The following is a 13,961-nucleotide window of genomic DNA, read 5'->3' as shown; positions in this document are numbered from 1 at the left end:
ACGAAAATTGGTTTAGGTTCTTTCTATTTTAGGACTATAACTCGTTCTAAATGTAACACAACTCAAATTTTGTTATGGTAATCTAACCAATTTTGTTTACACTTTCCTCTGTGCAGCACACACCGTTCAGATAATAATTTATATTGATACATAAGATACAGTTCATCAATTACAATTGTGTAAATGTATATAGTACATGCAGTGCGTAGGGCGACTAATTTATTTACAAAGGCGTACAATATAAATTCATTATTTTTGGATCAAGGGGCACAGATTTAGATGATGGGATGGGAAAAATGGGGGAATATCGTTAGGTTTTCCTCTCGATGAACCAACAACAAATGACTTAACGGCTAGGTGCTAATGGCTAACGTACAACTAGGATTTCAATTTCTTGCACTTTGTGTTTTTGCTGTGGACGCTGACGGGTGTGCAGAAATAACAATTTGTAGACGGGTTTCCGTTGTGATTAAAGCATTCCGCTCAGACGGCGGTGCCCGGTGCCTGGCCAGCGGATGAGGCCGCTGTAGTGCCGGTGGTGGCCACCGCGTTGAGACTGAGCGAGCGACGTGGAGCCGGCTTTGGTGGTATCTGCGGCTTGACGGTCGCAATCTTGGCCAGCGTCACGCTTGCCTCGCTGATGACCGGCTGCTGACCCGGTCGCTCCTTCTCCTGGAACTCCACGTAGCCGCTCTCGTCGCTGTCGCTGTTGTCGTCATCCGGATGGTCGCTCCTCTCCTGCTTGTCGCTGCCGGAATTGCTGCGCTTCAGGGTGATGCTGCTCGAGCTGCTGTAGTTGGTGGCATCGCCGCTGTTGTTGCGCAGCTGGTGCTCCAGTCTTTGGTAGATCATCATCTGCTCCAGCACTTGCGCCTGCTCCAGCTCCAAGTCCGGCGACTGCTCTAGCTGGCCGGGATCCCTATCCCGCTTGCCGTTGTACTCCTCATGGTTGGCATTTGTGACTGTGCTGGCTGTCTCGCAGCCGCTGGATATGGATCCTTCGTCGCTGTCCGGACTGGCCAGACCCTGTTGGGCGGATCCACCGCCCGCTGCCGCCGAAGTGCTGGCCGTCGTCGAGCTGGACGCATTGGAGGAGATAGATGACTGCGTCTGGTGGCGGTACTTGAGACTCGCCTGATCGGCCGCCCGCATCTTCCTCATCGAACTGCGGTGCAGCATGGTCAGCATGGCCGCATGCCGGAAGTAATGGTCGTCCGCATCGTCCAGAAAGTCCTCCTCGCCGTCACTGCAAACGCCACTGCGTCGTGGCGCGCTCACATCGTGATCCTCGGCATTGTAGTCCGCCTCTGGATCGGCGCTGGGATCGCTGTTAATGGTGGGCAGGAGGCTCAGCGGTTCGCCCTCCTCCTCCTTGAGTTCGCTTAGGCTCACCATGCTCTGGCTGCTGTTCTTGTGGAGCTGCATGTCGAAGTACGGCAACAACTCATTGCTCAAGGTCGTATCGAACTTCAGCAGCTTCTCGAAGTCATCCGAATCAGAGCCATCATTGGCGGGACTGCTCGCCGCCGCCACCTGCTTGGTCTCTTCCTGCGGCACCTCCTTCGCCATGTGCGAACTGCAGCAGGGCGAGGAGGACTGAATCTTGCCCGTTCGCCGAATGGAGTGCCCGCGACGACAACGACGCCTGCCCAGCGTCATGGCCGGATAGAGGGAATCCTTCTGACAGCACGGCATCATCTCCGGCTCATTGGTGTCCTCGATCTCATCGCCCTCCTCCTCGCCAATGGCCTCCTCGATGGCCATCAGTTTGGGCGCCGACTTGGAGCGCTCCAGTGGCGGCCTGTAGTTGTTGCCGCCCACACTCAGCATGATCTTGCGGCGCGGCAAGCTCGGATTGTCGTAGACGGCGTTGGCCAAACTCAGGCGAGCGTTTTGCTTCAGAATTTTCTCACGCTTAAATTCGCGCAAAGCGCTCTCCAGGTTTTCCTGCAAAACAGAATACACTTTAGAATATATCCAAACTGATTTAAATAATAATCTCTGCGGGAATAGAGCATGCTTGTTTTAGTTGATACAAGTGGAAGTTTCCAGAAATGAAACTCTAAGCATTTGGTTTAATTTCTCTTAGAAAAAGTTCAATTTGATAAACAAAGCGACGAAACAAAAGGCTCATTGAGATAGTATGAAAGTGGAAGGGAAAAGTCCACAGATAAACATAAATAGTTAGTCATGCGTATACTTGACTTGAAATACGAAACCCCTTCAGTTTAATCTCGCAATTTATAGATAGATTCATGTATGAACCAATTGGTAGTCATGCGCCACTCATGCAGGATTCGGATCAGCAGGAGCCACTCACCCGCAGGGTATCGCAAATGTCCTGGGCGATCTTCTCCTTGCTGCAGAGCACCGCATGGCAGCGGAGCTCGTGCTTCAGCTTCCTGCCCTCGTGGCGGTAGATCCAGCAGAAGACCCGCGGATAGTTCTTCGGTGCGCAGCAGTAGGTGATCCTGTGGGCCCAGTACTCCGTGAGTCCGTGCTGCCGGGTGGTGGCCTTCAAGCCGGAGGCGCACACCTTCAGGCGCATGATCACGTCCGGCTTGGAGTGCTGCGTGTAGTTCCGCCACAGCGTGTTCAGCTGCTTCTCCACACAACCCTCACCTGCTGAGGATACAACATTAGTATGGATCCGTTTATGGTTAGATGTGTGACTCACCCTTGGCCCAGCCGGTCAGGACGTTGCCCAGGTAGGAGACCTTGAACTCCGGATCGGGTGTGCTGATATCCACGCTGTGTGTGCGCCTCCAGAGTTTGCCCAAACTGCGGGTGAGCGTGCGATACGCCTTGGAGGTGAGCTGATCGTTCTGGTCGTAGCCCCCAGTGCGACCCACATGCTCCTGCCGGCTGCCGTAGAGCAGGTCCCGCGAGTCCGTGGTCAGGGTTATGACGTTCGTTACCCGGACGGTGTCATCCTCGCCAGCCACATCGCCGTCCTCCTTGGACACCCGCTTGAAGCGCTCCAGATAGGGACCAGCGCGACCACGCCTCCCGCTGTAGGTGTTGAACTTGCCGCCCTCGGATCCGGCGGCCAGACGCTTCTGCTCCTGCTTCTCGAACTTCTTGGCATTGTAGGTGTTGCCCAGCAATCTGGCCAAGCTGTTGCTCTTCACGAACTTGTGCTGTCGCGGTGGCGTACCAATTGGCACCGGCGGCAGGGGAGCAGGAGTTGTCGCCGGAGGAGCATCCTTGCTGCCCGCCTCCTGGCTCTCCTGCGACTTGCTCTGACTCAGCTTCTTGCTGCTGCTGCTCCCGAAGTGGAAGAGGGTGCGACGCTCCTTGGCTTTCTTCGGCGTGTTGCTGTTTGGTTCGTTGTTTGGTGTTGCTGCTGCTGCAGTTGTTGCTGCTGCGGCTGTTGCTGCTGCTACTTTGGTGTGGATCACCGCCTGACTAACGCTGCCCAAATCCTCGTAATCGTTGTTATTGTTGTGCGTGGCCACTATGAAGTCCACCTCATCACATCCCTCGGAACCGTGCTCCATTGGGGATTTGCTGCCGTTGTCGGCTTCCATTTTCGGGCTGTGCTGCTGATGTACCCAATCAATGTTCGTTGGACAAGAGCATGTTACGGAAGATCTGCGAGTGAAATAGGGAGGTAAGTTAACAAATCTATTTATTAATCAGTGCAAATAAGGGAGAAATCGGCCAAAAGCAGCTAAATTAGCCTATAATTCCATTTCGGATCCATGGCTAGGGAGAAATTAGCCAACTAAATTAGCAATCAAACAATGAAACACGAAAGTTGGTGTTTTAAACCTGTGGTTAAACTTGTTTTTTAATGTACGATTATATTCAATGATTCAATTACTTTGTACATGTTTTTCATATTTGACGACAAATTGTTGTTATATCTGAATGATTTACGAATAAATCATGATGATTATTTTCAATTACTTCATACATTGTTTTTCATATATAATTATGACAAATTGTTATATCCGAATGATGCACAAATAACTCATCCGACTCAAATAAACTCCATTCCTTAGTTTATCGGAACTTGAAAGTGCCCATCCTTTGTTTTATGCCCACAAATTAACACACTTTTATTGGCGCAATTATGAATGGGTGTTAGGGGGCCAAATCGCAAATGGAAGCCACACTTTCACCCATCATTGGGTATAATTCGCACACTCAACTGCCAACATTACCACCAATTCACACCCGATTTCGAGTGAATTTTTCCGCAACTGAGACCAAAAAGTGTCAACTGACTAATAAATTACCCCATGATTAACACTCGGCAGCAGCTGTAAAGTGTTTTTCCTCTTGGTCTCGTGTTGTGTTTTCGCACAGCTTACAATATGCAAATGTTTACGGTATCAGGTATTATAATTACTATTTTTTGTAGTACTGTTTCTGTTTTCCCCCTTGCTAGATGAAAAACGCCACACGGGCCCTCTGTTTTCTGTTTTCCGTTTCGCATTTAAAATTTTCACATTATTTAGATGGCGAATTGTTTGCTAAAAACGACACTTGAAGATGCAACTATCAAGAGTCATTAAGTACGTGTATTAAATGGCTGAAAAGCACTTAAACCTGGCAATTATGGGGCGACAAAGTACATTTTCCATTCGGTTTACCTGGCTAAACTTGGTCGCTGTGAGAAGCGTAATTAAAACACAATAAAGTTGGGCAAACACCGCTGTTTCCTCGCCCCAATCCGATTGAACTGAACCCAATTTGCCAGCCTAATCACTCACGTACCTGGCCGTTTAGAGCATCGATTAGTGGCCCAGGTGAGCAACTAGCTGGTTAGCCGACTAATAGGTAACCTCCAAGATCCATTATTTTCGAGTTTGCTGGTCTAATCGCGACGAGGTGTTTTAGCCAACTGCAGGCGCTTTCTGGCTGTAATCTAATCTAAGCTGTGGCTATTTTGCGGCTCTGATTTTTATGGCCAACTATGTACGAGTACATACAAAGCTGCAGACAGTCGTGCTCGTGATTTAGAATTATAAATATTAAACTGTTCCGCGGAATGGAATTTATGGTAATTTACGGCCAAGTGGCTGGCAACTCTCGCAGGCACAGCGAATTCATAGGAAGTTGCTACCCAGTTAATACTCCGCATTCAATATCCCATATCGAATATTCAATAGCCCCGCACAAAAGGCAATTGGTCAGGTCTGTGGCCATATTATTAGCTCTCAGTTTTTCCATCCAATGACCTTGGCTGTCTGCTGGTGTCTTTGGTCTTTGGGCAGTCGATAAAATCGCTGGCTTTCACTTTTTCCCTCGACCATCCCACTCCACCCATTGCGTTTTCCCCTGCCCATGCAAATGTCAGCCGAAGAGCCATTCATACATGTGGATGCGAACGATTGTGAGAAAGCCCAGTAGTCATCGCAATACACCCCCTACACCAGACACCATCCATCATCTATGTAGCTGCCGACCATCCGAAGTGATCCCTTGGGGCAATGACATCGTCTCCGTTTTCTCCGTCTCTTGTAGGAGCGCTCAAAGAAAGCGCGCTGAATTTGTAAGAAAAGTTAAGTATACAACAAAATATTTAAAATCGAAAAAAGAAGTGGAAAAAATACCAAGTAATTGTTTTGCACCGGCCCAGCTCGGCCCTGCCCCACCCATTATCATTTATGCCTCCGCCTCTGGACTTTTGAATGGTCTTTCCCCTTTGTCCATAATTGCAAGTCTCCAGGTCTCGAATTGTGCGTGAGCGCGCATTTTAAACACCCAGCTCACATTAAATGAAATACGAAAATTAAGCACAAAAAATCATACCTATAGGAAAAGTACACTTTGAATGCCTTCACTTGGCAAAAAAAGGGGGAAAAATGAGGAGTGAACAAAATCATGCAAAAAGCGTAATGAGGAAGTGCGGCCATGTGGACAGTTTCAGTTTGGTGTGCAAAATATTAACACCCAACTACGGAAACCAGGAGCGGTTCAAGGCCTGCGCGGGTAAGTCCGCGGATCAGGGAGAAATTTAGCCACTTCCTCTAAAAGCCACACTATGATTAGTGGCGATGCAGAACTTTTAGGCAGCTCAATAAATATTTAACGACATGAAAGTGGCACTGTAATTTGCTGCGATCATTAGTAACAAAGAGAAAAAAAACTGACTTTTACTTAATATGACATATGCGCGTGTATTTCCGCTACTCTTCCCTTGGTAACAACATTTGTTGGCTTTTTGATTGATCATCGTATCTTATAATTAGGTAAACGCTTTTAATTTATTTATTTGATATTTCTATTTCGGTTTCTCCGACTTCTTTTGTCCGGTCTGAATGCAAACAATGGCTGGCGCAGAAACTGCTTGGTCATTTATCAAAATGTATTTTTAACCATTCTGTATTTGTGTTCTTGGCTGTTAACAGCTAAATTTGCGTTCGTTTCCCAAAACGAGAACTGGGATTCGGTGTTTCCCAGGCGGCTTAAAATGCAAAAGCCGCAGAGAACCACATCAGAGTTATTTGTTTTGGGGACCAAACACTTGAAAGTGCTCAATAGGCCAAGTCGCAGAGTTGAACAGAAAATGCAATTTATTATTGTGGAGAGCGAACCGACGAGGACCCGCAGATGGGTACAGTAAAGCCTCTTCAGCGGCAGTTCTTGTACATCTGGACACCAATTTACTGAATGAACGATTTTGCATCGTAACACAACTAGTAGCAATAGGTTTACAGAAACCATATTTCATATATCTTTTTGCACACTGGTTTTTCTACTAGAAGCTCCACTGTAATCGAATAGCTTTGTTCGCGGCTCAGGTGCACCGATTGGTTGTTGTTGGCGGGTTGTCTAGCATAAACTGTGTCAACTGCAAGTTTGAAAAGTTGATTCTAATGTTTACTTAGTGTGGGCCCCGCTCGCACATAAATATCAATTTAGCCATGCTCCTCTGTGTGTGGTTTTCCAACCTGTGCCCCCCTTCTCCGCTTTTCCGCTCTCCCCCTTCCAATGTCAGGTTAAATAAATCGCAAATTCTGAATTCTCTGCTCAGATCTCTGGCTTTTGGAGTCTCGGCTCAGGCACCCAAGAATGTCTCAAAATAAACGAATAAAATACGAAAAAAAAGTGACTCGCAACTAAATTAAACAGTTTCGCAATTCGCATTCGTCAGATGTATTTTTATTTTCGCTTATTTTTTTGGGCATGTGTGTCATGTGCGGTTGTCGCCTAACTTTTGGCCATGCTGGAGGAGATTGGGGGGTTATCCGGAGGAGTCATATAGAGAGTAAGTTGAAGGAAGCCTTTCGGTACGTGCGAACGCATCGGAATGCATTTAATTGAACAAATGAATAACCTATAATGTATGGCATAAATTTGTGCAGTATTGTATTCCCTCGATAATTGATTGGCAGCACACACCTCAGAATCAGACAAAACCGGGCTTAAGCCAGCATCCACATTGGCATTCTTGCAGGCATATGGAAAATGAAGATGGCTTAGAAATCAAGAGTGAAAAATGCAATCTTCGCAGCGAGTGTATCAGCTTTTATTTCAGCTTTAGCATTTACATCCATACGTTAATACTAACGAGTTTCTGAACTGTGAAATTCATATATATAACTTGGAGATATTATCATAAAATATACGGGTTTGCAAGTTGTTTTCCAAGAATCTTCTACTCGCATAATGCCATCAATCTAACAATCTAACCCGATTACATATCCATCCCCATAACCTTCCTGCGCAACTCATTTTGGAAACGAATTAAAAATTCAGTTCTCATCTCACAGTGAAACAAAGGAACAAATGACATTGACTTTTGTTTGCCTTTTCTTTCTTACTTTTTTTTCGGCCCCTCACTTGGCGATTAAGAAAAAATTCCCTCGAATTCGGTACTAAAGCTAAAGCTTGAGCATCTGGGCGGCAATTAATAGTGTAAAAACCCCCACAATTTGTTTTAATTCTGTTTATAGACAGATTATAAAGTAAATTGTGCCGTAAAAACAGTAGAAACAAAGTGTGCAGAAAGAGTAAAATGCTGGAGAAAAATGATACTGCGTTGAAAAATATGTGTTTACAGTCGAATGCCAGAAGTTCATGAGATTTACGAGAGTATGTTTCGGTTTAATGGGATCCCGACTTTAATGGGGGGCTCAAAAGTTGAACCATCACAATATGTTGCTGCTGCTGCTGCTGTTTTTTTCCCCTTTTTTTTAAACTTTTGTAGTTGGGCTAATTGAGTTGAAGTAGCCGCAGCAGGTTTTTGTTTTACAAATTATATATTTTTTATATGCCTGCGTAATACTGCTCTTTCGTTTTGTATTGAAATTTCTTGATGGTTTTGAAAGTGAATGCCTTGACATCATTTTGTAATTTATTTTCGCTCTTTTGTTCAATGAAACGTTGTTCAAAATACCAAACTGCACTCCGCACGTCTTTTCCTAAATCCCCACTATAATATATTCATATTTGCTAGGTAGAATACAAAAAAAACACAAACCTTTTAGAAAGACAAACAATGGAGCTTTGCAAGAATTAACTGCCTAAGACTTGGCAAATATTTATGCACACAAAAGTTATTTAATTAAAGTACCCCGAGGCAATTTCGTGTGTTTTGCGTCTTTGGGGTGAAAGTTAAGCTCTTCTGATAGGTTTATGGCTAATTACTGCGGATATAGCTATAGTTCGTTATCTGGCAAACAGAGAAATGCGCACAAGTTCCCATATCAATTTCGGATTATAGCCAAACATTGGTACCCAGTTCCCGAGACAATGGCACATTTGAAGGCGTGCCAAGATGTCTGGGCAAAAAAAGTCGATGTAAATTGATTGTCATCATAAACACCCCCTACCAACACTTTGAAATGTTTTAACGTAGGCTTGCAAATTTATTAGCGCCAAGAAAAATACCATATAAGCGGGTTAATTGGGCAATAGCAAAATGCAAAACATGCTAAACATGCAAAATGATGCCTAATGTGTGTTTTGTATGCATTTGCATAACTGCAACTGCACCGCCAACAACAATGGCAACTGCATGCAGCAGCAACAGCAACTACAACAGCCGTGCAACATTTCAAAGTTCCCTCCTCCATTGCAAAAATTGCAACAATTCAGTTTGGCAATCACTGCAGCTCACAAGACCACCTGCCATCCGAAAAAATCTGATAGATACAACATTCTCAAAGTTAAATCCCTGTAGATAATGCTAATAAATCGAGGCATTAATAGAGTACTATAAAGATAATATCACTTAATCTTTCATAATAGAGTTCGTAAAATGAAACTAAGAACTAACGATGCAACTACAATTTTAAAGTCATTCGATGAGGAAATACGTCTAGAAGAACCCATACATTTGGAATCCTCGTTTCGACTTGACTGCTTGACATTTGGCTGCACTGCATCATTAATTGATTGTTGACTTTATTGCGTAGTTTGGTTCGATTTTTATGCTGGTCTTGTTGCCGGCTTCATTTGCTGTTGTTAATTAAATTTTTCAGTCTTATCTCTTACACACATATCGTATAGTAGATGGTGGGACATGAGTGGATCCAGAGAGCCCGGGGCGGTAAAAGTTGGCCAAGGAATTACAATTATCGGCTTATGCCGGATTTATAGACCGAATGTTTGTGAGAAAGCGTTTGCCTGGGGCAACGAAAAATCTAAAATATATATGTATATATTTGCTTTCATCAACTAATCCTCCAGTGGTTAAGCAATCGTTGTGAAGTATTTTCAAACACGGAACTCTCTGGCAACTTCAAACTTAGTAAGCCGGTCACTGTGGCTAAACTCCTTAATATTCACAGAGAGCCACATCCCGATCGAGTCATCTATTTATTCATTCAAATCATGATGGCGTCTAATGATGAATGCCATGAATAAAAGGCTCAAGAACGCTCGGACACGATTTTCAGCTTTATTTATCACCTCGATGCTAACAACGCAAACGTAACAAAAATCGAAATACAAATTTCAACTAGATAGAGCCACAAAAAGAAGTGCCAAAACACTCGATTGCGGCCAAAATTGAATTATAAATATTAGGCGTTATCATCATCGAATGAACCGAGCTTCTCGAATACTTCCAATTGATGAGCGTGTGCATCATCGATTAATAATAAATACAAGTCGAACTGGTAAAGCAATCGCTGCGAAACAAAAAATTGATTAAATCGAATTTGTTATTCTAACAGAATCCATTAAAAAGTTAACGATTACACGGGACAGGTTGGGCTGGTTATCCTCCCCATTGAGCGGAAAGTGAAAATTAATCGCGATGGCATCTATATATATGTATATAAATATCCACAATCCAGGGTGCGGAGCTTCCCAATGGGGAAGGGATTGGGATTCGGATTGGAATGGTCAGTTGTTGGGTAAACAACATTTTTGCGCCATTAGAGAAGGAGTCACTTTACAATTCTGTGATCGAATGGCGTCGTTAGCAAACTGAAGATGACTTCATGTCTGGCCAAAAGGGTTGGCATCATTACTAATATCGTTTTAGCATGGCTATAATGTGCCTGACATGTTTGTGAATTAATGAGGACTTAGGTGCGGAATTCTTGCATAAGAAATGTAAATGTGTAAATATCATAGTAGCGAATTCAATTGGTTTGTTATTACAAAAAAAAACCCTTGGTCATGGTAAGGACAATCCTCTGTTTGTGTTGGTTTTTATTTGGCTTTAAGCTGTAATTTGGGAAAAGTTTCCCAAATAAAGTGTTCGGTAATAAACAGCCAACCAATATCTAGAGATAAAACGTGATTTATCACTCTATCTGGCAATTAGAATGGTTACTATGTACTAATTTCCAAAACACTAATAGTACACAATCTGCTCGTAAATTAAATGAAAGAATTGAGTGCGATGTGGAAAATTTCTGATTTGCTCACAGGCTTGCCAAGCAAATAACATTTTACAAGTCATAAAAATGTAGTAAATTATTAATCTGAGCTGATATAAATCAATACAAGGGTAAGGTATCCATTAGCCAAAAGTTCTAAGCAAACAGTATTCAACAACAATTAAACTTAACACAATCTAATTTCTAGCAACAAAGACGTTGAGATAACACATGCATGTGTTATTACAATCTAAACTCAAAATCTGACTGCGAATTGAAGCCGCAAAAAACCCGACAATTTCCCCCCGCAGCATTCATTGTATATTCTTGTAATCTTTGGATACTTCTCACCCAACATCAACAATAAATTGTACGATCGTCAAGTACAAATGAATGAATTATCCATAGGTGTTTTGCGGTGACACCCTTTACAGAGAAGTGAAGTGAGTGTCTGACACCGAAGTGATCGAGGTGATTGTGCAAAATGATAATTTGGTCGGCCGCCAATGCCAATTCTTGGCGGCTATTTACTATTTACTCGCTTCTTTATCGACGGGCCCATTGGACGTTTTATTCGCGAAAAGGTTTATTTTGTCAAGCAATTAACGGGCATTTGTTGAATTTCGTGTGAAAATTTTCCACTAAAATTCCGGCACAGTATCGTTTTTTGTTTTGTTTTGTTTTTCTTTTTTTTTTTTGGGTCCGTAGTGGCCAACTGAAAGAGCAAGAGTCAAATTCTTGGCCAAGATAAGCGGGCAGGGCTTAGTCATACTGCCAAATTGCAGGCACACATGCAGGGAAAGGCCACTCAGCCACTGAGCCACTGAGCCATTAAAAGCACTTCTTTTTGGCCAAGAGAGCCGACCGATATCGCCCATGTCAGTTGCCGTTGACTGGCCATTAGCCAAGGCTGTAGTTTGTGTAGTTTCTGAAGTTTCTGAAGTTTCAGTGGCTGGCTGGCTACTTGCAATCGCCTTGCCTGATATTTAGAATCGGCCAACAGCAGCAGCGGCTTTAATGCCCTCTTATGGATTGCGCAGACGCCAAAAAATTGGCCAACAAGTTGTTTGGCGCACTGACAAAACAATTGGCAACCCATTTTGAAATCAATTGGATATAACGATTACAAAGAAATCGGGTTACCTATATAACATTTTTCAAATAAAACAATGGAATGACTATTAAAAATGCATGTTCGAGATGTAAATTTACAAGTGATCTCTGGTTTATTTCAGTGCCGAAGTAAATTACTTGGTCCGCTCTTGTCGGACTTTTCAGTTTTCTGAAAAAGTTTTTCCCGACCCATGTCTGGCTGGTGTACTTGTTACGTGAGAAAATTTTCGTGCAAAAAACTAGCATTTTGTTTTGGTTGTATTTTAATTTTATTTTTACTTTTTGGCCTGTCGAGCAGCTGCCTGGAAATGTAGCATTTGAGTCTTTTTTGTTTGTTGGGTCGGGCTAATAAATGCATTCCTCCGGCAAAAACCGCATGGTGACCATGTGACCGGGCTAAGAAGAAACCTTGGCTCAAAAAAAACGGTTCACTTGAATACAAAATGATCCGTTTTTACAGAATATGACAGCAGCTCCATAGCCAAAACTTACAAATACACATTATACAACGATTTGGAGCGATTTATGTGTTTACTTTTTAAGTAAATGGCATTTTAGGACATATTTCTGTTGAATATTTGCATTATTTATACAGAAATGTTAATCGGTTTTCGTTGTCAAAATTACATTTATTCTGAATAAATAAATAATTTTTTCATCATTTTATTTCAGCCTGTGTCGCACAAAAACAAATGTAGATTTATACCCAATAAAAGTAGAATAAAAGGGTATACTCGATTCGTTGAAAAGTTTATAGCAGTTATGGGAATCAGAATCACTACTCGAACTGATCTATGTCCGTGCATACGGACATACGGACGGACAACCATCTTAAGGCCCTCTCCTACTAAATAGGTAATAGGTATCTGATAGCGGACTATAGCGTTTTCTCTTGCTTGCATCGTATTTGGATCAAAATTGTATGATACTCTTTATTTTACCTCGTCTGCTCCGCTTGGACCTGAATTGAATTTCAATTACCGTTCAAATTGCTTACAAATTCCACTTGCCATTCCAATTTCAATAACGAAAAATAATAAATAAAAGTGAACAAAAAATAATTCGAACTCAATGCAAACAAATGCGCATGAAATTATTTCGAAGGAAAGATTGCCAAATACCAACAACAAATTAAAAAGTTTATTAAAATGGATGGCACAAAAAAAGGAATTATTTTAAGTCAAGTGACGGGCTTTTGAATTATGCGTTGATAAGTGACTTTTGGCACTACTCTAAATCACAAATGAGTCCATTTTATAAAGCTAACGAATGAAGTAAATACAATCCATTGAACTATATGCAAATTTTTTCGCAAATTTGAAACGTGCAGTCATTAGTTAGTTTTTGTATGAGGCTTTATGCAAATTAATTAATTAGTAATTGAGAGTTTAGTATTTACTCGCAAGGGAGAAAGATATTCTAACCAATTAAACCAACAGTGCAATATGTTTTCTATTTATCAACACCCTTTGTTCAAGTATTTCCAATGTACTTCATACAATTTAAAAGAATTAAACGCATGATCTGATTAAATTCGAATGATTTTGGTAAGCATCTTGGGTTTTTTAATCGAGGAGATTGGGAACATGTAACAACTGATCTCGAACCTAAATTATATGACTTTTTATTCCCTGTATGCCCTATGGGCTGTGGTACTTAGGTAATACGAGTTTTAGAGCCCCCATTACACGATTATCCAATTAGAAAACGAGTATGAAGCAAGTCGCGAGTGTAATAAATTCGTTATTTTAGAACCCTTTGCTTTTCACAAATGCGCAATATCTCCTAGAAATGAGAAAACACCGTGCAAAGGCAAATTAAACTCACGCTTTATCGTAAAAAAAAAAAGATAGAATACTCCCCGACTAGGAGTAACTACCCACTAGTAACACTACCGACTAGTAACGGGTATAACAAAAATTTGTAGAAAAAGTAAATTTTAAGCAAGATAAGAATTAAGCAATGGGATAAAAATGAATAACATGACAAAGGTTACCGATAATAGCAAATTGTAAAGTTGTTTTGGCCATTTCAATTAAAGATTTTATATTTATAGAC

General features: G+C 42.3%; 1 protein-coding gene across 2 annotated transcripts in view; it reads right to left on the bottom strand.

Annotated features, from left to right (window-relative positions):
- Positions 1-6: 6 nt before the first annotated feature.
- LOC6552129 overlaps positions 7-13,961 on the bottom strand; it is a 34,177-nt gene continuing 20,222 nt past the window's right edge. Inside the window, exons 3-5 of one of the 2 annotated variants that reach the window (XM_026977381.1) lie at positions 2,678-3,594; positions 2,321-2,625; positions 7-1,947 (exon numbers count right to left, since the gene is read on the bottom strand). In XM_026977381.1, the coding sequence (XP_026833182.1) occupies positions 484-1,947; positions 2,321-2,625; positions 2,678-3,530 (2,622 nt within the window). In that variant the 5' untranslated portion in view covers positions 3,531-3,594 and the 3' untranslated portion in view covers positions 7-483. The remainder of the gene's footprint in view (positions 1,948-2,320; positions 2,626-2,677; positions 3,595-13,961) is intronic. The other variant, XM_026977382.1, reaches the window with a different exon arrangement.

The sequence above is a fragment of the Drosophila erecta genome, unplaced genomic scaffold, assembly GCF_003286155.1.
Source record: "Drosophila erecta strain 14021-0224.00,06,07 unplaced genomic scaffold, DereRS2 tig00000000-arrow-pilon, whole genome shotgun sequence".
NCBI lineage: Eukaryota > Metazoa > Arthropoda > Insecta > Diptera > Drosophilidae > Drosophila > Drosophila erecta.
The sequence above is the reverse complement of the archived record's forward strand: the minus strand, read 5'-3'. Positions and strand labels throughout refer to the sequence as shown.